The sequence below is a fragment of the Gadus chalcogrammus genome, chromosome 2 (assembly GCF_026213295.1).
Source record: "Gadus chalcogrammus isolate NIFS_2021 chromosome 2, NIFS_Gcha_1.0, whole genome shotgun sequence".
NCBI lineage: Eukaryota > Metazoa > Chordata > Actinopteri > Gadiformes > Gadidae > Gadus > Gadus chalcogrammus.
Genome location: NC_079413.1, coordinates 3,203,051 through 3,228,813, shown reverse-complemented (window position 1 = coordinate 3,228,813; position 25,763 = coordinate 3,203,051). Strand labels below are relative to the sequence as shown.

The window sequence follows — 25,763 nt, the reverse complement described above, 5'->3', positions numbered from 1 at the left end:
GGAGGGGATAGTATAGGATATATAAAACGTTTTTATTAAAACCGGGCTACAGGTTTGCGTGCTTGCCTTTGAACTACTTACCCAACACTATGTGTTAGTAGAAATGTCTCACAGAAGCATGTTTGTAAACCCTCTATGTTGAAACCCAATAATTGCTGAAGGGTCCATCAGCAATTTGCATATTCCGGATCTCAGTACAAATAGACTGATTACTAGAGCTCTTTTCACGTCTAAATGATTGTGCAATGCACCAAAGAGAGGATGAACTAGGCTATGGTGGTAAACAATCAGGGCCATGTTGAGTGTTGTGAATAAAATCAGGAGCCAGACATTAATTAAAATGATAATTTTATTGAAGAAATGTAGGTAGTAACACTGCATGAATGCACAATATTGTATTTTTTTTCAATTTTTGTGGTTAGCTCTACCAACAAAACTGATTAATAAGGCAAAATACTACTTATCAATTGCTGATTCTCTTTGTACAAAATGATAATTGCACAGTTAAACTAAACACATTTGGATAACAGTACCTTTGTCTTTAACAAAAACAACTGATAAGCTCATGGTTTTCAGCACAACTGATTGATAGAGAAAAACAGTCAACGCAACAAGTCGTATCTCAAATCGCGTGGCTTACTTTGGGAACTTCAGAGAGCAAAACAATAGAGCCTTTAATGCCAAACCTAAGCAAAACTTTGATTGACTCTTTAAATTCTGTAAATTCTTGTCCCAGAGGTCACAGAAGTGTTCAGGTTTTCTATATTCATTATTATTTCTATATTCATGTCACGTAAATTGTCCTAATAATAGCTATAAGACGACAGAAGTAAACAGAACTCTGCATCAATAGACTATCTTCACAACACCCACATATGTTGTTCTCAGAAGTGGGCAGTAGGGCCTCCTATGGGTAATACATGGTACTGCAAATAACTGATTATCAGCCAAATTAAATTCAATGTCAAATGGTTTCCAAACCATTTGCCACATCATTTATTTGAGACACACCAGACATTTATAGTTCAATATATTTCAAACCGAATCTGTTTTAGTATTCAGTCAAATCCCACTCATGATGGAGGAAGAGTAAACAAGACAACAAAGGTTGTGGGAAAAAAGATTGCCAGCTTAAAAAAATATTGAAACTCGAATATATTGAAAAGACGAAACCTGTACAGATTGATTTCTTTGCATTTGACATCACAATACATAACACAAGTTCATCATGTCCATGTCATCTGACAGCAGAGCAGTTCAGGTCATCCCCACATCCTCTCTGAAAGGGGTACCTGGTCAGGTGGTGTTACAAAGCACATTTAGGCCCAATCCCATTTCTACCCCTTACCCCTTCCCCTTACCTCTTCAAAACAAGGGGAGGGGTAAGGGGAAGGGGTAAGGGGTAGAAATGGGATTGGGCCTTAACGCCTCTCAGAATTGAACAAGTATAGCAGAGCCTTTTAGAGGATCAGTGGAGGTTAGGGAATTACCTTTGGACAAACTACCCTTCGCACGACCGCCAAGTCGCCTCCAATGAAGTGAGGCCCGGCCATCTCTGCCTTGTCGGCCTCTTCCCCCGTGGCAAACCTGACGAAGCCCATCGCCTTGCTGTCTTCTGACTCGTAGTTTTTAAGGATCTGTGCGAGGGATCAGAAGTCACTGCCTGCCAGAGTAGCTAGAGGAATTTCCCTTCAGAGACATTTTGTTGTAAAACGCCTGTAAATTCAATCAGCCACGTTTCTAGTTTTCTGAGTTCACCTTGCATCCAGTGACGTTTCCCCAGTCTCTGAAGTAGGCCTGCATGTAGCCTTCGTTGATTAAGGCGTTCAACTGCTTAACGATCAGTCCATGTTCCTGCCACATTGCATAAATAAACAACCAAATTATGCTATTGTATTATAGGTAAGGTAGGTATATAGTTTATAGTGAGATCATTTGTACCAGCTGATAGTTCTTTTCCAAATCAGCCATGAACATCTTAGGTAGGCTGATGTATGATCTCTTCTCTTGTTTTAGTACCAACAGGAGAAAAAAAAATGATATCAATAAATTACAATTGTGTTTGTGTGTGTGCATATGTATGTATGTACACAATGAATACAGTACGTACAATAATTATAATACATAATAAAAAAATGAATAAGGGTACTCACCAGTGTCCATCTCTTCTGTGAAGGAACTAAGACTTGTTTGAGGAAGAGATATGAAGGAAGCCAATTTAAAAGCAAAGGGGGATGGGTTACAATATGGTATTTACGGGATGCAGAATGTTTTGTTTCCGTCTTAAGAAAATTAAGAGCAACATTGAAGATCATGCACACATTCCACGCAGTGTGTGACATCAAAATTACATGGTTATTAGATTGCTCCAGTAACAATGTCGTTGTTCTTGGGAATTATAATATTATTTCTGGAAAAAGAGGGTAATTGTAGCCTTTATGTCCTCTTTGACTGGTTAGACTGCATTGTTAGACAAAGCAATAACGTTTGCACACACAGGTGTCAATTTTGCATAAAAGCATATGAATATATCCTCACCTCCTCATCCTCATCGTCATCCGCTTATCCGGGGTCGGGTCGCGGGGGGAGCAGCTCAAGCAGGGGGCCCCAGACTTCCCTTTCCCGGGCATATGAATATATTAAAACCCAATATTATTTTTTGTGGTAAATATCCAAGGCAAATATAATGCTTTGATCTTGAAAACGACAGATTATGGCCGAAACTGAAGGGTAGGGGATAGTAGACTAAAGGACATACAAAAGGTATTCATTTAAAACCCCGCAGACTGCAGGATTGCGTACTTTGAACTTCTTACCCAACACTAGGAGTTAGTAGATATGCCTCACAGAAGCATGTTTGTAAATCCCCTATGTTGAAACCCAATAATTGCTGAAGGGGCCATCAGCAATTTGCATATTTCATCCCCGATCTCAGGACAAAGAGATGGATTCCAAGAGCTTATCTTAATGTCACATGCCACCAATGGAAGTATGAACTAGGCCAGAGCAGTCAAATCAAGGGCCATGGTGAGTTTTTGATTTATTGCCCCGAATCAAATGTTTTCCACGCATCTTGATGGATGATTGTCTTGAAACTTGAACCAGCCATTCTAAAAGGTCACTTATACGCTCTATTAGACAAACGTATAATTAAATCGTCATGTGGTACCAGGTTTCGTCATAATGCCCAACGCAAAGACCTTCAATTGCATGCTGGGAATAGAAATAGTACAATTTCAAGACATTGATTTTGTCGATGGATATACTATGTAAAATAGTCTAGTTACAGGACGGTAATTCCCAATGGATTTAAAAAATGCAAATAAAACAACTTTCATTTTCAATCAGTTTCTTTATTAGACATGTACAGGGGCTTATATTTAAATTATGTGAAGGGACAACTGCTTGATAAATGTCTAGTTATTTACAAATGTAAATCACCGGTCATACAGCAGGCTTAAATACAACAGTCTCTACAGTAATAGAGATGCTAGTAGTCTACCAAGCTTTGACCATTACCCGAAGGATAAGGAACACAATGTAGTTATATTGCTCAAGATTCTCAACCAGTGGAACGAGAAAAACAACTTGTGTCCGTATTATGTTTGATGAAAAAGTATTCATGAAAACACAAAGAAATGTGTAGCATTTTAATCTATTTCTCTATGAGGAGGTGGATTTCTGAAACATGCACACTTTGCAAATGAAGAATCCTGTCTGCCATGAAGACAAAAGAGGACTGGGATGGACAAGTAAATTGATGGACTCACGCCAACAAATGTGTTTTTAGAGAACCTGGCAACTAAACTGATATCCAGTAATAGGTCGTCATGGAACATGGTCTTCCAAGGTGGATGCGTCCCCCCTACCGAGACATCCACCCACTGTTATCTCTGTGCTGTAGCGCGCGACCCCTTCCTCATGACGGGTTCTGTCCTGTGTTCAGGTTGAGGAACCCACCTGGGTGGGACCTCCGTCCAGGGAGGTGCTGGATCAACCACTCAGTTCCCGGTGGACCTTTTACCTTAAATAAGGAGCGAAAGCAATTTGTCAAGAAAAGGGTATGCTTTGATGTCCATCCGGGAGCCACAAACCAGCTCATGGTGACATTAGTCAACTTTATGTAACATTATACACATTAACATTAGACACTTGATCAAACATTAGACACATACAACATTCAGAAAGAAGGTAGCAGAGAGAACGGGGAATATAAGTTTGGTACTTTTTTATTATCTATTCTGTAATCAAAATACGAATAAGCATGGTTACATTGATAAACCGACAGGAAACAGATTATTTTTTCTTTAAACAAAGCTGGTAAAGTAGCACCATCTCATTCCCCTCAATCTTTTTCCTCATCCCGCCTCCGTCCCACCTCAGTCAGCATAGCACTGCTGCCCCCACCTGGACGGAGACCAGTACTGCGCCAGGCTTACACTAAAACATGTACAGATAAAAACTAAATAAACAGGAAGACCAGGGAGAATAAAGGGAATTCTTTGTTACCACGCCACAGAGCTCAACAACTTACCTTTTTTCGTGTCTGTGACTCCGTTTACTGTTCCCTCGACTTCCGTTTCATCCTCAGCATAGCTCATCAGCAGCGTCTTCTGTTTGTCTGTCAGCGTCCTGGACAGGAAAGAAACATCATACTGTTTAGCTACTTTAGTCAGGTTTTTTTTTTTTTTTTTTTTTTGCATCTTTTAAGATATATTATATTCAAGTCACTGAAATATTAACTAAATCAACTCACTTGGGCACTTTGATTTTGACGTGAACGTAGTGGTCTCCGAAGCCGTGGCTGCTGACCTTGGCGATTCCTTTCCCAGAGAGACGGATCCTCTGGTCTGTCTGGATGCCAGCAGGAATCTGGACAAACAAAGATAACATGTTAACCTAAGATATTTAAAGTTACTGGGTTTGTCTACAGCTCTTGTGGCTCATCCCTCCCGGCCCTTTAGTGACACACATTTATATTCCACGTGGTTTTCGATCAACAAGTCTTAAACTCGTTAATCGGGTGTCATTGGAGGGTCAGAGATAGGTAATATCCATTCTCTTCTCGATCTCCCTCTCCTCGATCTCCCTCTCTCTCCTCAATCTCCCTCTCTCTTTCTCCCCCCAAACCCCTCTCTCTTACTGTCACTCTCTCTCTTAGCTTCATGATGAGCTCATCTATGATTTCCATAGGCTAAGTTGTGAATGCTTGCGTTTGTGTGCGCATGCAGGCCTCCTCACCGGTAGGTTGAGGGTCTCGTAGAGGCCTTGTGATCTGGCACTGCCTCCCAGGATGGCTTGGGCCACGGAGATGAGCAGATCCGAGTGGACGTCAGCACCCTCTCTTCTGAACACCGGACTCTTCTGGACCTGTTGATCCACACCAGCACACAGAGACACTGAATCATCCGTACGCAGGGCCGGCGCTCGTCATAGGCGACCTAGCGATCGCCTAGGGCGGCAAATGTGTTGGGGGCGCCCTCTGGGGGCGCCCTCTGGTGGCGCCCTTAATTAATTAACAAATGGAACGGAGAAGGGAGGGGGTGCGGGATTAATTGTAAGGTCTTTTTGACCCGTTTGTGTATATTTTTGGGGAGAAATGTCATAGTTGTCAGTTACGACGTTTTTTTTGGGAGAGACATGCTGAATAAATGCATGTTTTCAAAAATATTCTTTTTTGAGTGATTTCAATAATGACCAAAATAATCGTGATTATGATTTTTCCCATAATCGAGCAGCCCTACTTCATTCTATAAAATGAAAAAAGAATGGCAAATGCCCAGAGGTCCGCTAAAGTTGCCTGCTATTCCAGACAAGCAGGCAAGAAAACAACCGTTTATTTTTTTGATGATTTGAAGCTGAAGTGCAACCAAAAATATTCAGAATCGCAAGGAACAAATGTTTTTTCGCATTTTTACTTGAATGTGGTAGATCCTAGTTTGTAGCCATCCTAATAAAGATCAATAAATCAAGGTCTTTCTGTTGATCTACTCAACGGTTTCAGAAGGATTGGTCGGACTCAGAACCAGTCCATTCTACACCACAATCCAACTATGTAGTCTGGGGAGCAGCGGAGCTTTGGGCGACAGCTTATATTTAGGCTGGCCTGGCTAATCCCCCGTCAGACCTGTTAGTGTCCGCACTCACCCTGAAGGTGATGAAGATCTCCTTCTTCCCCACCGGCATCCTGACTGTCTGGCCCTCCTCCACTCCTAGAAAACATCAGACGGAAACAAGTCTTACTAGCATTCTTACAAAGCATACATGTGAAAAACATTTGTAGAAATAATAGGCTTTGGTGCTGTAGCTTAAGATTTAACAGCCAATGGGTTTGTAATTACATAGCCATCCATCAGCTATCAGTAAGTGAAATGCTCTATGGGAATATCCGTTTCGAGTTGACTTATGGTGGTTTTATTATCCATCCGTCTCGGAGGTCCGAGGACGTTGCCTAGCGACACGCACGAACACGCCCCTTTTCCTCGGACGGCGAACTTGCTTGCCCGGTTGAACTCGGAGGAGGCCGAGCAAGGATTCCGAGACAGAATTCAAGATGGCTGCACCCAGTGTGACTTGTAAGTATGAACTGTTGATCGTGTTTGGACCACTTTGGTGGTTTAAATGGCAATTTCAATCCCTCGTATTACTGCAATACCTTAATGCGTCCGTATCTCTGCCTATGACCTATACTTATTTTTAAGCTATACTTATTTTGCCAATGCTACCGCGACAACAGACTCTGGGTGGCGTCCATGTTTGCTCCAACGGCCGACGCGCAAAACATAATAAAACGCTTGAAGTGTGGGCGTGACGTCACATCCGAGGTCCGAGTCGGTTCGCAGAGAATACTAAAACGCACGATGAGCCTGCCTCTGTACGACACAACAGAGCCCAAGCTCCCCTCCGAGAGGAGAGAGGATTTCTCTTGCTCAGTCATAAAATATTTCCTGCTCCCTCTCTTCAACTCTTGAATCGAACAACAGCAGCTTTAATTACTACTGGGCTCGGCGTCAATAAAACTAACCCTAACCCTAACCCTTCGTCACACGGCGGACGCCTCAACACCAAAACTACGATTCGCTTTTCGACGAGCAAGAGGCTCCCGTCTCCGTGTCTCCGTGGAACCGACGGGGAGCGGCGCGTCGACTGACCTGCCGGCACGGGCACCATCACCGTCCTCCTCTGCTTGGTCTGGCCGGTGCCGCGGCAGGAGCCACAGGGGGTGGAGACCACCGAGCCCTTGCCGCCACAGCGCCGGCAGGTGGAGCGCATCACGAAGGGGCCCGTGTTCACCGTCTCCTGCGGGGGGGGAAAGGGAAAACGTGATAAAGTGAAAAATCACTTCTCTCACTCTTTTGCAATCAGCATAGATGCATGTCGTTTGCATATAGATGAGCATATCGTTAGCCTCATAGCTTAATTGGCTCAGTCGTATTTTAACTTTCATCTTGTATTTTGCGTCAAAAATGCCCGTCATGTAGATGACTTAGGCAGATAGTGATTATGGAATGTAAAAAGCACCCTGATTGGCTAAGAATGGAGCCAATGAGGCACAGGGAATCAGCAGCGCTAGGTGAGTAGAGTTAGGCTCAATCCCATTTCTACCCCTTAACCCTTCCCCCTCCCCCTTGTTTTGAAGGGGGAAGGGGAAGGGGAAGAGGAAGGGGAAGGGGAAGGGGGAGGGGTAAGGGGTCGAAATGGAATTGGGCCTTAGGCTAGATATCACAATTTGGGCAGAACATGACTCAGGATAACTCTGCTATTATGCTTAAGCTGCATGGTTAACTCCGAGTGTGAATCTGTATTAACCATTGTAAGTCGCTTTGGATAAAAGCGTCTGCTAAATGTAAATGTACAAGACCCTATTTGGACCCTAGAAAGGGTCTGGACCCTCCGACCCTGGACCCTGGACCCTGGCTCTTGTCCTACCGGGCGAGAGCGAGGGCCTGCAGCAGCGGGGTGCCTGTGGACTCACCATGCCGGAGCCGTTGCAGTGCTGGCAGTGCTGGACCTTGGTCCCGGGTTCGTGACCCTTGCCTTCGCAGCGCTGACACGAGGCCTCCATGTTGATGGTGATCTCTTTGTTGACGCCCTTCGCTGCCTGGGTGAAGGTCAGCTCCATGATGTACTGGGACACAAACAGAGAGCAGGCCGTTGACAACACATCTCTTCAACAGGAGACAAAGATAGCTAATGAACTTGAAACACACATCAACGTTTGTTTTTCAGCTTTTTTTTTCCCTCTGGTCTAAAATGTAGCATCTGATCACACTTGCATCACGAACATCCGGATCAAGCATGTGGAGAAAACAAAACTGACACAGGCTTTTTCAAATCCTTCGCGGAAACCTCACTGACCTCTTGCGGCTGGTCGAAGATGGCGTTGAAGTCTCCGAAGCCCCGCGAGCCGGAGAACTCCCCGAAGATCTTGCGGAAGAGCTCCTCGGGGTCCACGCTACTGGCCTGGCCGCTCCAGTACTGCTGCCCGCCGCCGCCGCCGCCCGCCTGCCCGGCGCCGCCGAGACCGGCCGAACCGTACGTGTCGTAGTGCTTCCTCTTGCCCTCGTCACTCAGGACCTATCACGTCGCGCGCAGCAAACAGGTGACATCACATAAGCATCATCAGTCACACATGATGGTAAACAGTAGAACCCGCAATCATCAGAGATCCTTTGTCAGAGCAACTGAGAGTGCATTCCCCTGACGAGATGCTCACCTCATATGCTTCAGCCAGCTGAGCAAACTTCTCCTTGGCCTTAGGGTCATCTTTGTTAGTGTCAGGGTGAAACTTTTTGGCCAACTAAATGGGAGGAGAACAACAAATACGTTTGGAACCACTGTGATAAACGGTAAGTAAATGGAGATACAAATACAAGCTGTTAGGCAGGGGGCAGAAGGTAACATACCTGGTAGTAGGACTGCTTGATCTCTTTCTGGGTTGCTGTGCGTGGTACAGACAATATCTGATAGAAGTCCTGCTTGCTACTGGCTTGGACACTTGTGTGGAAGTTCACTGTGCGGATGGTGTTCGGTACTTTGACACCTGGAAATAAACAATGCGTTAGTTTAGCTGCAATGACGCAGTATTGCAGCAGTTAAGCGTTTGGCCAAAAATCTAAAAGTGTAGTTTGCTTCGACAATTGCCTCGATTCGACTTTATATACAAAACATTCACATACACATCCGAAGCTGAACCATCTAGAACGGATGATATTGGCTCATACCATACGCACCTTCAAATACAGTGTCTAAAATAATCTGACAAGAACAGATCGGGTTTGCATTAAGACAAGCCTGATCGCCCCCATAGACCTGCTCTTAAAAAAAATAAACAGAGAATGTACCTGACTGGATACAGTAGGGCTAGCTTGGTCTATGTAGCCTAGCATGAAGCTCCGCAGTTCACTCACCTGACAGCCCTCTCAATGTCACGGCGGCGGCCGTCCCTGAGCCCAACGTGGCGCCCGCCCCAGACCATCTTTTGCTCGCCCCGAGGGTAGAGACAGTCCTGGCACTGCGATGTGAGGCACATGAAAGAGCCCCACATGCATTGCGACCTCCTGAAGACACGGCTACCGTTATCCAACGTGCTGAACGACGAGCTGCTGGGGACGCCATCATTTCTCCACAAGCCTTGAAGCGGCTGCTGCTCCCGGAGCAGACTGCGCATGTGCGCAGACAACGAGGCGTGGTTAACGTTTCCGCGTGGTTAAAGATATTCATGTTTCGAGACTGCCGACCCTTGTTTATAAAATTGCATAGATTTTTTTATTGGTTATCAATGCAATAAAATGCCCTTTCAGTTGTACATACAAAAATTAAATAATAATAATCAACAGAAAAACTTGCAACGATATCTGAAGTAATGTTTATATATGAAAGCAGTCACGTTTTGAAGTACGGGGTCGCACTCGGACAGGGTGGATTTAATTTAGCATTAAAAACCAGAAACTCCGCCGACCCGGCCCACTCAGGTACCCACAACGAGCGTGCCCTGCAGAGTGCATCCAGACGGGAACTGTCATCTGGAGATTCAACCCGCACTGTAGCCTCTGACCACCTCGACACACACCCGGAAGGCGTGAGGGGAAAACTACAAAACGGCAGAATGAATCGTTTCAAGACATCAAAATTCAAAAATACCACCCCGAAAATTGCCAAGAAAGATGTGAGTAGAACATAGAGCTGGGCTAAGTGCAAACGAGGTTAGCAAACGTTAGCATTCTTTATTAGCAGTGGGGAATGAGGTCTCCTCTGGACAAAGTCTGGAGAGAACTTCCTGCATGCATCCGAAAAGCCACAAAGCAAGTTATTCAAAACGTAGACAATGATTTTCCCTCAAATACGTTTAGCCTCCCTGTACAACTTCGATCCACAAGTCTGCATACAACAACTAGTTCGCTGCTCTGCATATTAGGTTATTAAGACGGCCATCATCATCACCATCATCATCATATGGCAAAGTAAAGATGCCTGAAGGAATGTGACGCTCGGTCAACATTGTTAAGTCTCACGAATAATGGCGAGATATAAATTCATGGTTTGACACATACAAAGCACACACCCCGATAACACCCCGGATACATCACAGGGTACATGACATGCTGAATGAATATCCATTCAGTGATGATGAGGCCAGCTTGTCTGATTTATCCGTGCAGCTTCTGCTCATATCCAATTTGTATGTGTATGTAGTCAGACAGTTGGCGTTTCCTATTGGTGTGGAGACGGACGAATGCATCGATCTGTTTGACTGGTTGTTATCTTGGTTTAAGAAATAAAGGTTATAAATCCGATTTCCGTTTCTCTCCCTCTCAGAGGCAGAGCCCATACTATCGGTTCAAGTGTACAGTCTTTCACTGCTAAACGGGAACATGTCTGTGCAAAGTAAACTAGCCGTTTAATTTGACTCCACTTGAATGCAGTGGGCTGTCTCCTGCAGAGTAATATATTGTATTGATTGTTTGTTGTGTGTGTGTATCTGTGTGTTTGTTGACGTGCATGTGTTCAAGCATGTCTTTCTCTGTTCTTTGAGCAACAGTGGTAGTAGTTGGACTGCGTTCTAAGGTCTTGGCGTACTCTTCCCTTGTTAATGTTATGCAAGAGAGATTTTAAGAGTTTTCTGCTGTGCGTTGCAAGCAACTCCTGTCACTTCCTCAATATGTGCTGATTCAAGTGTGCGTGTGTGTGTCAGATTGTAGGACATTGCATGTATAGGCCTCTGTGTGTGCTTAGAGTTCGGATTGCACATGTCTGACATTTATGAATGTGTATGCTTTCAGGTTGTCACACTCTTTAAAAAGGAAAGCAACTGGTGTATAATGTTCTTGCACTGGCTAGATAACTGGACAAACACTTGTATCCGCCCTATTAGAACTGACTCAGAACCACTATGCAGAGTTCAGTGAAATGTGTCTGTGTGTTGTTCTGTTTTCCTGTGAGAACATGTCAAGCACATGCTTTAGATTCCTTCCATTTGTAGAGATATATCATGTTTAACCTTCGTGAGCAAGCAACCACATACTATTGATATTATTTCTTATCTTGCCCATCATGCTTCCAGAATGATACATCGCTATGTAAACAACCTGATAAACTATTTTATCTAGCGAATCTTAAATTCCTTTAAAAAACATACCAACAACAATACTCAGCCCAATAGCGTACATTCGTCATCTTGGTAATTCAGTCCATGGTGTTTGAGGTTTTTATCCAAACCATTTGACGGAAGATCTGTCATTCAAGGTGTAAAAACAACGGATTTGAACTAGCTTGAGTAGGGGAACCTACCTGAAGTTCAGGTTCCAACATTTATTTTTGTATTATAATAACCTCGTATCTTTCCTGCAATTGTGTGTCTGCGGGTCTGCTTTTGTGTGTCTAGGGCTGGATCTGCAACATCCGTGCCGGTAACGTCCAGTCCCTGGGAAACCACATCAAGGCCAGCTCCGAGCTCGTGGCCTTCAACATCGACCAGGCTGGTGAGGCACGGTCAAACCTGGTGGTAGATCATGGTTCCTGTGACCAGTTCATCAAGCAGTAAAGTGTGTGTGTGTGTGTGTGTGTGTGTGTGTGTGTGTGTGTGTGTGTGTGTGTGTGTGTGTGTGTGTGTGTGTGTGTGTGTGTGTGTGTGTGTGTGTGTGTGTGTGTGTGTGTGTGTGTGTGTCATTCCCTTCCGTCTCCAGGTGGCGGTATGCTGGGAGTGACCTCCGTGAGTCCAGCAGCAGACGGAAAATGGACCATCTCTCAGCTCCCGTGCCATGGAGGTAATCGCTACAACCTAACAACCAATCAAGGCAATAGCCAGTCGTACCGGTCCGAGTCACTGTGTCTTATCAACAAAATGTGCAGTGTACCATGGTGATCTACATAGCCAGGCCTTATTAATAATAATATTAGTAGGTATAGTAGTGGAAGGTATACAACCTGAGGTTCATGAAGGTGCAATTATTTAGAAGGGGTTATGTACGAAAAGTAACCAGAGGTCAAAGGTCATCCGGAGTGCGAACAGAGAGTGTGTTCAGCAGGCACATGACCTGGGGTAGGAGCAGTAAGTGGGTCGGTCGGTACCGGATGCTCCGGTCTGGAACCAGCGAGTCTACTACACAGAGAAATGTCTTGTTCTAAAATTAAAGAGAGGAAGGCACCTGGGAGGCCTGTGGCTCGGAGATTTACTGATACCCCACTTTCCTTTCAGATCTGGTGACCGACCTGGACTTCTCTCCCTTTGACGATGCCCTCCTGGCGACCTGCTCTGCCGATGAAACGGTACGGCCTCGAAGTCCTCGCACTTTCAACTGGTCCTAACGAAATGAAGAAGTCCTTGTGTCCCCCTGTGGGCCGGAAGAGTCCTAAAAACATTATTGCATCAGAACCCTGTTGTATTTCTCAGTAGTAACATAGTCGATTGTTATAAGCATACATTTTATTTGGTGCCAATTCCTTTTCCACCAAGTCATCACAAACAACAGCCAAGCATCTAAACTACCGTCATTTTCGATTCTGCGGTTTATATAACAATGCGGCTAATCTATGGATTTTTACAGCTAACGGCCACTAGGGGACCTCCTAAATCTATGGACTTTACAGGTTACAGTCCACCAACTTTAACTCTATGGGCTCTACGACCGGTCCGCGCCCCCCCACCTTTAAGCGTCGGGCTCCAGTGCGGCTGATATATGTACACATCATTCAATTTAGCTGCTGCGGCTTATACTCCGGTGCGCCTTATAGTGCGGAAAATACGGTAGTTGTAATATACATTGTTAATATTACGGCAGGGCATACGGTCACAGTTGACATAACCAAGTCTGAGTTAGTTATAAGACTCCTCACAGTCCGTCTGGATCAGCACATTATCCTGCGCCTCAGCTGTGGTTCCTGGTGCAAATCCACTGAGTGTGTCTAATATTCTCCCACTCAGCAGCACGGCTCTCGTTCAGAGAGAGGTGTAAACACCCGCCCGCCAGACACGCCCACATCTGCCCCAAAGTGATGTCATCACTCCAGTTATCGTTTGCCAACACCATTTGTTTTCCCTTTTGTCCGCACATTTATGCCACTGCTTAGCAAAGGGCAAGTTTACACACCTGCAGAAACTCCCTCAGCTCACAGAAATCCCACCCTGTAGTGAGTAACTCCCCCGACTTTGTCTGGGAGTTATTTTTGCTGTGTGGGTTTTTGTCGTTTTTTTTTTTTTGCATGTGATGTTGGCAAACACGTATGTGGATACTAGGAATGGAATCAACTCTAAAACGAGGAATATGCATAATATCGTTCCATAGTTCTAGATAGTGCAAAGTCGTGTGCATCATTAAAAGTGGGAATATACCTTATTCAACGTTTTATGAATTCACAAAAGTATCATCTTTCTGACTATAAAATTAGCACAAATCGTAAAACACAGAATCCTAAAAAAAACAACACATTAAAAACGGAATGTGGGAAGAAATATAAATAGAATTTGAAAATAATTTAAAAAAAAATCTGATCTCTGCAGATACTGTATGATGCTGCATATGTAGAGCCCTGTATGTCAAGAGTGCCTGCTCTGAACAGACCCGTCTCTGTCCTCTGGGTCTGCGGGGTTCCAGGTCAAGCTGTGGCGCCTCTGTAGCCCAGAGAAGGACCAGCCCGGGGGGCCAGAGCTCACCCTGAGCCCTGGGCTGGGCCGACTGGAGCTGGTCCTCTTCCACCCGACGTCCTCCGGCCTGCTGGCCGTCGGGGCCGCCCAGTCCGCCCTGCTGTGGGACACCAGCCGCCAGGACGCCCCGCTCGCAGGTACCTCTACCCCCCCCCCCCCACCCACGCAACACACGTACATACTCTCACGCACACCTACAGTACACACAAACTCACTCCCACCCTGACACACTCACTCACACACACCCACACACACTTTCACTCACTCACTCACTCACTCACTCACTCACTCACTCACTCACTCACTCACTCACTCACTCACTCACTCACTCACTCACTCACTCACTCACTCACTCACTCACTCACTCACTCACTCACTCACTCACTCACTCACTCACTCTCGTACCCTACACTCTCGCTCACACTACACACATTTCACAATACACAAAAACCAACGTTCTGCCTCTCTGTCCGTTACATCCAACACTCCCGTTCTTGTCATTGTCAGTTTGTCGCTGCTCATGATTGTTTGTCCTGTCCTGGGATTCATGTATTTGTTTCAAATTGGGTGTCGGGAGGGTGATGGGGGGATGGTTGCGTTCGGTCTTGCCAGCCTCAGTCGTGGATTGGTGGTCACTGACACTGCCCTACGTTTTACAGCCCAGTGGCTCTGTCTAAGTGCTGGAACTCCAGAGGTAACGTTTTGGTTTCCCTGTCCGCTTGGACTGGAATGGATTCCAGGATCTAGCCATCACCCCTTGACTTCATTCCCCCACTGACACAGCACCATCACAAGCACCATCACCATACACCCCACCATCACTACCATGCTATGACAGCTAGGCTGGCTGACACTGCTGCTGCTGATCAATGCCCCCCCCCCCCCCTCTGTCCAACACAGGCCATGCCCCCCCCCCCCCCCCTTACCTTCATCCGACCCACTGCTGTCTGCTGTCCCTCTTTCCTGCTGCTTTTGTGTGTCTGTCTGTGATACTTATACTTAAAATAATCCCATAATCATAAGTGGGATACGCGGTATTAAGTGGGACATTGACCAATTGGTGAATTGATGCTGTGCTGCAGACGGTCACCGCTTTTCTTTTCTTTACAGTTTATTTTCTTTTCTCATCGTTATTGGCGCCATCACATCTCAGGCTTTTTATTTATTAGCTCTCATGTCCTCTATTAAAACCATAGCTGGCTGTAATGTAATGCAATGTCTCATCCATCATTTTTGCAAATTGTAATTACTGATTTGTGTGTGTGTGTGTGTGTGTGTGTGTGTGTGTGTGTGTGTGTGTGTGTGTGTGTGTGTGTGTGTGTGTTACAGTGCTGGAGAAGCATGATGACAAGTTGCAGAGTCTGAGTTGGAAGCAAGATGGCTCTCTGCTTGCATCTTCCTGCCTGGTGAGTAGCGCACACAGCAGAACACACAGTTTACTAAACTGTAACATGGAAACCTTTGTTTCGTACCCTAATCAGGCCTTTAATGCTGACCCGTCTCCAGAGCTATCATAAAAACAACAGAATTAATATTCGACGGTTGTAGTTGGTATGTTCGGCCACTAGATGTCGCTCATAGCCACGGTTGTAGTTGTGCACCTTCCGTCTGAGACCCAGAGATGAGGCTCAGAGTGAGTGTCACTCATAAACCCCAGTGAGAATCCCATTGGGCAGTTGAAACAGGTCCACATCAACAGGAATGAGTCAACACTTCACGTGGCAAGAGCCGTTTGTGATTGCGACATTGCACTCTTTACTCAAGGTTATTTGATAGACAGAAGTGCGGCAGCCAGCTTGTCTGTCTGCACATCGATCCATTACCTGGAGGCATGGGGGATGTCTCAATCCTGGACCGGCTAACCCGGTTGTGATCCTGAAAGTGGAGAGGGTGGAAGAGCCCATGTCCATAAAACTAAAGGAGAGCGTATGAAACAGCATGCCACCTAGAAACAACAAGCAAAGCGCGCGGTGTGTCCTTCAAGTGTGATTCAGCTTTAATGTTTGCTGGGATTTGATTCCTTGATAAAACCGCGTGAGGGCTACCTGTGTTTACTTTACCGTATTTATGGTGTCGTTGCCAGTTGCAGAAGGCCAGAAGACGATTCAACGATAACATGGACACAGTCGGAAGCTCTACGTGCGCTTGACACAAAGTGTTTAGGGTGGATGGCCTGTCATTTTGGGGTGCACCCACCTCCTGTCTGTTTTCAACCCCCGGCCCCTGTTTTTATATTCACTGACAAGAGACAAATGACCCCCACCTATTACGTCTTTATGTCCCTTGTGCGCAACGTCAACCGTGACAAGATAATTGGCCGTCACGCACACGCAAACGCAAACGAACACGCACCCACAGGTCTTGACGCAGCCTGCAAGAATAAGGGGCCGAGCAGCGATTGAGGGCCGAAACATGAACCGGGATCAGAGCCAGGGGCCCCAGAGGTTCTCTCTGTTGTCATTTACCCCCTCCCCCCCCCCCCCCACTCAAACCCTTCCCCCAAAAAGAGCCCCTTCAATCGCCCCAGTCCAGCTTATTAAAGCAAACAGGGCCGGTACCATGTGGGACCCCCCCTCCCCACTGCCAGCCCCCCCGGGGTAAACATCGGGGCGCACATTAGGGTGAGGGGAGGTGATGAAGATGAGGGGATGAAGGTTTTGTTAGAGGGGATGGAGGGTGAGGCGATGGAGGGTGTGGAAGGGTGAGGAGATAAAGGGGGAGGGTGAGGCGATGAAGGGTGAGGGGGTGAGGGTGAGGAAGAGGGAGGAGATGAAGGTTAAGGGGAGGAAGAGAGGGTGAGGCAGACCACCGCCCAAACACGTGACACTTGTGGGCTGTGTTGAGAGAGAGAGAGAGAGAGAGAGAGAGAGAGAGAGAGAGAGAGAGAGAGAGAGAGAGAGAGAGAGAGAGAGAGAGAGAGAGAGAGAGAGAGAGAGAGAGAGAGAGAGAGAGAGAGAGAGAGAGAGAGAGAGAGAGAGAGAGAGAGATGCAATGGAGTATGGCAGGGAGCGACGGCGATGAGAGCAACAGGGAGGAGAGGCTGTCTGACATGAGGGATGTACAGAGAGGGGAGGGGGGAGGGACAGGGAGGGAGAATGGGAGGCACCAGTGGTTAGAGATGAGGTGTCTCTGGATTTATAGTATTGTAGGAGACGGCTGAATGTAATGCCTGGATGAGCTCGTATTTCCGTGGCGTGCGGCTGAATGTGAGCGTGTACGGAGGACCTGGGACTGGTCGGCTGTACAGTCCCACGTCAGGGTCAGTCACAACGGGCTGACAGACACGACTGTTACCCTGGGAGACGGAGTAAAGTGGTTTGGCAGCGTGGCACGTTTGGTGATTAAGAAGAGCGCCTTGGATTGCCGATTCCCACAGTGTGTGTTTGTCCATGTGTGTGTGTTTTAGCATCACACTTCAACAAAATCTCATTATCAGCTGGGTGAGAATAAGTTGGTTTGATTGAACAGCTGCTGTTCTGAAAACACACACACACACACACACACACACACACACACACACACACACACACACAGGGATACTGCCTGTGATTTTATGAGTGGTTGTGTTGGTTGGTTATCTGTCTTGAAGGCAGTGTGTTTGCTCTTCTAAATGTGTGTTATCATAGTTACGGACGGAGCTCTGGAGTGGGTGTTTGCAAAGCCAGTTCGCATCCTCTTTCACACGCACGCACGTCAACACTGGATCAGACGGGCTGCAGCTGTGTGTGTGTGTGTGTGTGTGTGTGTGTGCTTGTCCATGATCTCATGCACATATACACATTTTGGATACAATATAACTTTCTCCAAATTTAGATTGATCTCTATTCTCATTGCACATTAGAGATTACAGTTTAGCTAACCAGAATGAACATTGGGGATTTTCTCTAGACTTAGAATTTAAAGTTCAGTGTGTGTGTGAGTGTGTGTGCTTGTGTGAGCATGAGATGGAGGTTCTGCCCTGGCTCTTCTCATTGCGTGTCCTTGGCTTATGCTCCGGTCACAGAGGCCTTAGCTGGGGCCAACGTAGTGTTGGGTGGGCCAGGAGCCACACACACACACACACACGTACACGTACACGTACACACACACGTACACGTACACACACACACACACAGGAGTGAGAGGGACATAATAGGAGCTTCTCTCCCTCACTCCACCTTGTTTGCCGTTGGAGCCAATTCACGGTGAATTACAAACCTTCTCCGGAGGAGTGGGTCAGGCAAGGGATGCTTGAAGGGTGTGTGTGTGTCTGTGTGTGTGTGTGTCTGTGTGTGTCTGTGTGTGTCTACGTCCACGTCCTGATTGGAGCTGACATAAATATGGTTGGTAAGTGCCCGTGTGTTTGGTCTGGCCCCCTTATGGTTATTACCTGCTATCAGCCAGGGGGATCACGGACGTCCGTGATCGCGGTCACACAGACGTATTGAGTGACAGCGTAGCAGACACGCATGTCCCGGACACAGCCTGTTCCCATTAGCTCCCATTTCCCTTCAATCCTACAGGATCCCCCCCTTGATTGGCCGATGTGATTGATGCCGTATGGCAGAGAGGGGGGGGGGGGGGGGGGTGTGTGTGTGTGTGTGTGTGTGTGTGTGTGTGTGTGTGTGTGTGTGTGTGTGTGTGTGTGTGTGTGTGTGTGTGTGTGTGTGTGTGTGTGTGTGTGTGTGTGTGTGTGTGTGTGTGTGTTGGGTGGGGGGGGGGCGGCATGAAGAGTTCATCAAGTGATCAACGATGGATGAATTAGTTTGTGTTGAAACGGCTTCAAATAGCGCACAGATGGCCGCGGACACACGGGTCATTCTCTGCACATGTGTGCCCGCACTTAAAGCTTCCTGCTCACCATACAGAACGTATTAAAAGTGAGCCCGACCTTGTTATCCATCATCAAATATCACCAGGGATTGAACGTCCTTATTGTCATTAGTTTCAATAGCTGGGCGGATTGATCCAGGGGAAGCTGACACTCAATAGGATCAATAGTGATTAACGTTAGTTTTTTTTTAGCAGAGTTGCTCAGCATGCTGTATAGATCCTTCTAGATGTATTCCCGCCACTTCTGTACGTCCGCGAATCCCCCGTCCTCGTCTCTCTGGGCTCGTTCCATGCTGAGCTCTCACGTGCCCGTTCCACTCTCGTGCACATCGTCCCCTTCATGGCTCTTCACAGATGTTCCCTGTGGAACACACTGGCCTTCAGACTCCCACACAGACACACACACACACGCACGCGGGTTCTGTGTGCACAGCATATCTGTGTGAAAAATAAATAAAAAAGAGGCTACTCCCGTGCCACGCCCACTTTGATGAGATGCGGTGGGCGGGAACGGTGGGTGTTTGTGAGAATGTGTGTGAGAGAGTATCTCTGTGTGTGTGTGTGACAGAGTCTGTGTGTTTAGTGTGGTCGGTGATAGTGGTGGGTTGGTTGTATCTGATCTTACTTTGATGAGAGACATTGGACCGTGATCAGACTACTCATAAAGTCCTCCCCTTTCCCCTTGATCTCCATCTCTTGCAAAGGAGATTAAAATCGTTATTATGATTTTTTTTTTTTTCCTACTTCAAACTTCTAATAATGTATTTTCTTCTCTCTCTCTCTCTCAGGACAAAATGCTCAGAGTGTTTGATCCCAGGGCCCAGCTGTCACCTGTTCAGGTAAACACCGTGCTCTCTCTGTCATCACCATCACATCTGAACAACCGGTTCGAGCCACAAACAGCCCGACCTCAGATTCCTGATCGTCCCTCACGTTTAGTGGAAGAGGGGGGGGGGGGGGGGGGGGGACACACACACACACACACACACACACACACACACACACACACACACACACACACACACACACACACACACACACACACACACACACCATATCAATGCGGTTTTCCCGCGACTGGCAGTACACATGTTGACATGTGCCCAGAGGCCATCGGATGCTGGGAACCCTCCCTGATTGGTCCTTGAGGCTGATTGATTTATAGATGCAGCGCTGCTTCCCAAACAACCACACCGTCAATGCCGGCCTTCCCTGGTGGAAATCTGTCACCGATGGCAACGGGGGGGGGGGGGGGGGGGGGCCAACCAGTCTCCCATCGGCGAAAACAAAACCTGGGATGAGGAACTGGATCGGGGGGTAGGGTACGTGGGTGGTGTGATGTGGTGTACTTGGATAGGGAGCTACGGGGGGTTTCAGAGTAAATATTCTCCCAGGTCTCTCCCAGCGTGGTACCCCCTCAGGTAGAGGGCTCACCGCTGGGGAGGAGGCCGGTGAACGTGGCGCGCGCTACCCAAACAGCGTGTGGGAGCAGGGCAACACCTAGAGGGGGGGCGCCACGTTGGATGAATAGGGAGCAGTGGGGGGGGCGCGTAGCATGTGTGTGTGTGTGTGTGTGTGTGTGTGTGTGTGTGTGTGTGTGTGTGTGTGTGTGTGTGTGTGTGTGTGTGTGTGTGTGTGTGTGTGTGTGTGTGTGTGTGTGTGTGTGTGTGTGTGTGTGTGTGTGTGCCGGTCTCAAACAGTAATGAAAGACTTACTGTTCCAGAGGTATGTGTGGTATTAAATGACAACTGAGAGGCCAGTGTAAAAAAGAAAAGAAAAAAAGTACAACTAACAAATATTGGATTTTCTCCTTCACTTCCAAATGGAGGCAGGGATTGTGTGTGTGTGTGTCCTGGCATGTTTGCTTAGGCAACAGAAGAGCGACGGGTGGGTTCGCTGTGAGGTGTTTCAACCTGAGTGGTCGTGTCAGGTGTGTCAAACCGTTGAGGTTCCCTATCACTCACTGCCTCTCAACAGACCTTTTGTGAAGGTTTGCTCTGCAGCCCTGAGGCAAATACGCTTTTCATGATCAAGACTCACCGCACACATTTTTTAAGGCCAGTGTCGGAAATTAATTTCAATAGGTGTGTGTGTGTCTGTATGTGTGTCACAAAATAGTTTGTGTGCGTGCGTGCGTGTGTGCGTGCGTGTGTGTGTGTGTCTTCTGTCATTACCAAGGAGTATGCCGGGCCCAAGCCTGGTGGAGCGAGAGAGAGATGGGGAGAGAGGAGAAAGAAGAAGATGGGGAACAGAGAGAGGGGAGGAGATGGAAGGATGATGGAGAAGACGAGCAGAACAGGCGGGAAGGCAAGGAGGTGTAGAGGAGAGGTGTGATACTGAACACGTCAGGCCTCCTGTCGACACGCTCCCATTGTGGACCATAGCAGCGGTTTAAACATGGTGGCTCAGCGTAGCTCGCGGTACGACGCCACAGAACAGCTTTGTTTGGGAGGGAAGCCTGAGCATCCCGGCCCCTCTGATTGCTCTGTTTCGTTCAGCCGCCGTTCTGACGGCAGGCGGCGTCACGGTTGGCCACAAGGTAAACAGAATGCGGTGGGGGGGTTGTCTATGTGAGTTTGTAGCTCCCGCTATAGGAGGTCTTCTGGGGGGTAAAGAGGGGCCAATCAGAAGGCCTAATCAGAACCAGAAGCCGTGACTCTTGGTTGAAATCACCTCGCGGGCACACAGTCTTGCAGGAAAGACCCCCCTGATGCTGTACTCCCCGTACACTCAGATTCACATGTTTTTATACTTTAATCTCATTTTATTAAATTACTAAAATCTGTCGTCCCCCCCCCCCCCCCCCCCCCCCAGCAGATTGCAGAAAAATATATGTGCTTGCCTATGCCTGGCATTTCTTTCATGTTCACAGAACACATCTTATACCTTCACATCACACTCACACAGCAAAAATGTGTTAATATATACAGTGAAGATATGATGCCATGGTCCAGAGTCATGTGCTAGGAGCGTGTGGTACTGGTTGTGGAGTCTGCGATCCGCCCAGGGCGCAGCGGTCCAGGATAGTAGCCTGAGGTTGGCCAGAAATGGACTGGGCCCGGCCTCAGGCAGGTGGGGTAAACATAGGCCCTAATTACAGCCATGCTCCTGTCGTATTTATGGGAAATAAGACCGTTGCAGGATAATTTAAGGCCTCGGCTCGGACAGGGAAGTGTGTGTGTGTGTGTGTGTGTGTGTGTGTGTGTGTGTGTGTGTGTGTGTGTGTGTGTGTGTGTGTGTGTGTGTGTGTGTGTGTGTGTGTGTGTGTGTGTGTGTGTGTGTGTGTGTGTGTGTGTGTGTGTGTGGGTATATTTAGGTGGCGTGCTGCTCTCTGAAAGTGTCTATGTACACATGTGGCATCGATCTCATCTCCCTACTGGTTGCCTTTCTATTTGCACTATGAGTCGTTGTATACCAGGCATTTGGTATTGCAACCAGCTCATAATGAAATCACCGCTATCAAATGGTCATATATATATATATATAGGTATGTATTCATAAACATATAAAATACTGAGGTCAGTTGTAGTTGAAAATCCCTCAGCTATTCTGGGTCTCACTCTTTTTCGCCATACCATCCCTTTAGTGGGCCTCCTGTTTTCTGGTCTCTCTCTGTCTCTCTCTCTCTCTCTCTCTCTCTCTCTCTCGCTCCCTCTCTCTCTCTCCCTCTCTCTGTCTCTCTCTCTCTGTCTCTCTGTCTCTCTCCATCTCTCTCGCCCGCTTGGCGAGGATCTGTGTAGTTGTGGTTCAGTGCACGTGCCTGGGTGTCCATTAGCATCCCAACTCTGGCTCTCTATTTGTACGGCCTGTGTGTGTATACAGTATGTGTGTGTGTGTGCGTACACTGTTTACATCGTGTGTGTGTGTGTGTGTGTGTGTGTGTGTGTGTGTGTGTGTGTGTGTGTTTCCTCAAATTACAGTGCTGAAAATACCCCTCATAGTTTTGGGTAAGTGTGGGCTAGGGAGCCGTGGATCTGTGGCTGCTGGCAGAGTGGAGGGACAGGAAAAGGGAATAGTTCTCTGGACGGGACGGGCAGATTCCTCCCTTTCAGCTCAGCCCTCTGCTGCTCTGGCTGAAATGAGAGAGGGCCCGACCCAAGGCAGGGCCAGGAAAAAACGAGTGTTTAAAAAAAGGCACTGCAGTCTCCCTGCTCAAATGTGGTGGTGGAGCCCAAGTGCCTAATATACTGTACCTTTTAATGTCCCCCAGTATAATAATATACAATATCTTTAATGTCCTCCCGTAAAATGCAGGGACGCTCTAGTGTGTTTGGGTGTGTACAGGTAATCCCCGATGTGTGTGTGTGTGTGTGTGTGTGTGTGTGTGTGTGTGTGTGTGTGTGTGTGTGTGTGTGTGTGTGTGTGTGTGTGTGTGTGTGTGTGTGTGTGTGTGTGTGTGTGTGTGTGTGTGTGTGTCGATGGCGCACATTTATTTTTGGATGCAAGCCTTTGCTTGCTTGAGTGTCCGCGTTTAGGTTTCTCATTAAATTCAGAATAAACTTCCCATGCTGGGTTATACCCAGTAAGTGTTGCTTCTGGCAGAGGGCACAATGCAGCTTAGTGACGGCTGCACTGAGACCCAACGTGGGTTCAAATCCACGGACCCAGAGGGTTGTCAACGAAGGAGAATAGAGGAATTGGGTTCAACGAGGAAACCTCATACAGTAGCTTCATCCCCGAATAAGCCCCTAATTGAATATGTAAAGGAAAAAGTAGTGTTGGGTGTTATTTTTAATTTCCTCTCTCAAAAGTCGTTTAAGGGGCAAACCAAATTTTTTTTTTAAACTTGGTAATATGTCTGATATTATCCATCCCATTTTGGTCACTGTTCCTTAATTAAGACTGTAATTTAGATAAATTATTTTTATAATCCTATGTCTCCACGCGCCAGTTTGTAAACGTTCTACGGTGCTCCGAACTCGAAGTCGCGTTTTTTTCTACCCCAGTCAAAGTGCCTTTTACGAGACACTGCGCAAAAAATGAACACCATGAGGAACCCAAACACCTCGGTTAATATGGCCGGCCCCTGTCATTACAGAAAAACACGAGTTGTGCAATTCTAAACCTACTTCGCTCATTATAACTGCCGTGCATCACAAAGTCGTTGTGGATCTCTACCATGGTAACTATCCACCACCCCCATCCCTCCTTCCTAGAACTCTCAGCCCAAAACCCGGTTTTCTCTAATCTCATGGTGTCCGAAATCAAGCTGAAGCTCAAGTCCACTTCCAGGGCTGCCAGGGATTAGCATTTGATAGATAGATCATTCAGCATTAACCATGTTTACATATCACGGAATGCCTTATACTAACAGGACTGGCCTACAGTCAACAGCATGAAATGTGAAATGAAACATCCATCTGGCACCAAGGTGCAGTCCAACGTTGTGTCAGAGCTGTGCAGCAGAGACCATGCTCAAAGTAGGAGCTCACAATCCAGCTCGGATCAAACCATCCACTCCACAGGCTTTAGCCCGTGATGTGGCTGCTTTGCTGAGACCCTAGGTTAATTGTTGACATTGTCTACATCGAGATCTGATTTAGATCTTGATTTTTGTTCAACTCATTCCCTCTTGCGTTGTAGAGCTGTATTCGGAATTTCGGAAGGTGGCCATCAATTGCCATCATTATATTCCGAACGAGTGATAGCAGCTCCCTTAGCTGTGTTTTTGTTTTAACCAACACACGGAGTGCCATTTGTAATCGCTTAAATTGCTTAAAAGAAACCGGTTCCAACTAGCTCATCGGGAGAAAAATATATATTTTTGTTCATGTCTTGTTCTATGTCAATTCACACAACTTTGAGGACTTTGTTTGGATTGGAACGTAGCCTAAGTGAATGCTTGGGCAGCGTTCCAATTGTGAATGTGAGTCTGTTCATGGCAGTGCTCTTCTGGAGCAACGCTCTGACGATGCGTCCGAAATCTATTCCTCTCCTCCCAATGTAAACGTGTCTTCGTAAGATGTTCCTCTGTGTGTGTGTGTGTGTGTTCTCTGGGAGAGAACTCTTTCTCAGATCCTTTTTCCCTCCCACCTAGCGAAATGTATCTCAGTTTTTAACACAACAGTTCCAGACGGTTTAAGTTACTGGTCATTAAAGTATTTTTTATGGATGTCTTCATATATATTTGATTTAGAAATTCTTGATACACCTCTGTTAGGCAGCACTGCTTCTGGAAAGTATTTTTCCTTTGGAAAATATTCCTTGTGTAAAGTAAAAGACACCTGGCGAATCCAGTGTCTATTTCATGGCTTGTTGGTTTTCCTGGCAGGTTGGCCCAATAAAATGTTGCTTCACCAGTGTAATCCATGTAACCTTTCACCTTCCCGTCTCGATGAAGCCTGACCTTTCAATGTCCGCACATCAAACAGGAGAAAGTGAAAAGACTTTTTCACTCTGCAATACACATCCAATAAACCACGCTGGCAGTGACTTGTTGCAGGGTCGTGATATCTGCGGTCATAGCTCTTCCTGATCCCTGCTAATCTCCTCTTCCTCTCAGATTTTTTCCTTTTCAATACATCTACTTCTGTATAATACTGGCTCTTCGTATTGTTATCGTAACTCACGTCTGCTTCCCTTATGAAGAATAAGCAGGAATTTCACAGATGACTGTCAGTGTTTAGAAAGCGTGTGTGTGTGTGTGTGTGTGTGTGTGTGTGTGTGTGTGTGTGTGTGTGTGTGTGTGTGTGTGTGTGTGTGTGTGTGTGTGTGTGTGTGTGTGTGTGTGTGTGTGTGTGTGTGTGTGTGTGTGTGCGCGCGCCAGCTGGCGGAGACGAAGTACTTCCATGTGGGTGTTGTTTCGGAG

The 25,763-nt window shown here is 46.8% G+C and overlaps 3 protein-coding genes across 5 annotated transcripts in view; 1 reads left to right on the top strand and 2 right to left on the bottom strand.

Annotated features, from left to right (window-relative positions):
- Positions 1-368: 368 nt before the first annotated feature.
- LOC130372427 (heterogeneous nuclear ribonucleoprotein A0) lies at positions 369-2,174 on the bottom strand. 2 transcript variants are annotated; one of them, XM_056578434.1, is made up of 5 exons: positions 2,154-2,174; positions 1,942-2,006; positions 1,759-1,854; positions 1,491-1,637; positions 369-1,292 (listed from the first exon to the last, which is right to left on the bottom strand). In XM_056578434.1, the coding sequence occupies exons 1-5, from the start codon at positions 2,161-2,163 to the stop codon at positions 1,263-1,265; spliced, it is 348 nt and encodes a 115-aa protein (XP_056434409.1). In that variant the 5' UTR covers positions 2,164-2,174; the 3' UTR covers positions 369-1,262. The 2 variants fall into 2 exon arrangements, with proteins under 2 accessions (XP_056434409.1, XP_056434402.1); XM_056578427.1 differs by having other exon boundaries at positions 369-1,279.
- Positions 2,175-3,320: 1,146 nt separating this feature from the next.
- Positions 3,321-9,665, bottom strand: dnaja3a (DnaJ heat shock protein family (Hsp40) member A3a). 2 transcript variants are annotated; one of them, XM_056607007.1, is made up of 11 exons: positions 9,411-9,665; positions 8,907-9,043; positions 8,717-8,800; positions 8,359-8,577; positions 7,976-8,128; positions 7,152-7,299; positions 6,148-6,212; positions 5,242-5,370; positions 4,757-4,872; positions 4,535-4,632; positions 3,321-4,024 (listed from the first exon to the last, which is right to left on the bottom strand). In XM_056607007.1, exons 1-11 carry the CDS (start codon positions 9,619-9,621, stop codon positions 4,002-4,004), a joined length of 1,383 nt encoding a protein of 460 aa, XP_056462982.1. In that variant the 5' UTR covers positions 9,622-9,665; the 3' UTR covers positions 3,321-4,001. The 2 variants fall into 2 exon arrangements, with proteins under 2 accessions (XP_056462982.1, XP_056462983.1); XM_056607008.1 differs by lacking the exon at positions 3,321-4,024 and adding an exon at positions 4,214-4,440.
- Positions 9,666-9,797: 132 nt separating this feature from the next.
- Positions 9,798-25,763, top strand: part of coro7 (coronin 7) — a 102,067-nt gene continuing 86,101 nt past the window's right edge. The window contains exons 1-7 of the mRNA XM_056575180.1: positions 9,798-10,168; positions 11,885-11,981; positions 12,186-12,266; positions 12,698-12,768; positions 14,094-14,280; positions 15,473-15,549; positions 19,744-19,794. Of these exons, the coding sequence (XP_056431155.1) occupies positions 9,866-10,168; positions 11,885-11,981; positions 12,186-12,266; positions 12,698-12,768; positions 14,094-14,280; positions 15,473-15,549; positions 19,744-19,794 (867 nt within the window). The 5' untranslated portion in view covers positions 9,798-9,865. The remainder of the gene's footprint in view (positions 10,169-11,884; positions 11,982-12,185; positions 12,267-12,697; positions 12,769-14,093; positions 14,281-15,472; positions 15,550-19,743; positions 19,795-25,763) is intronic.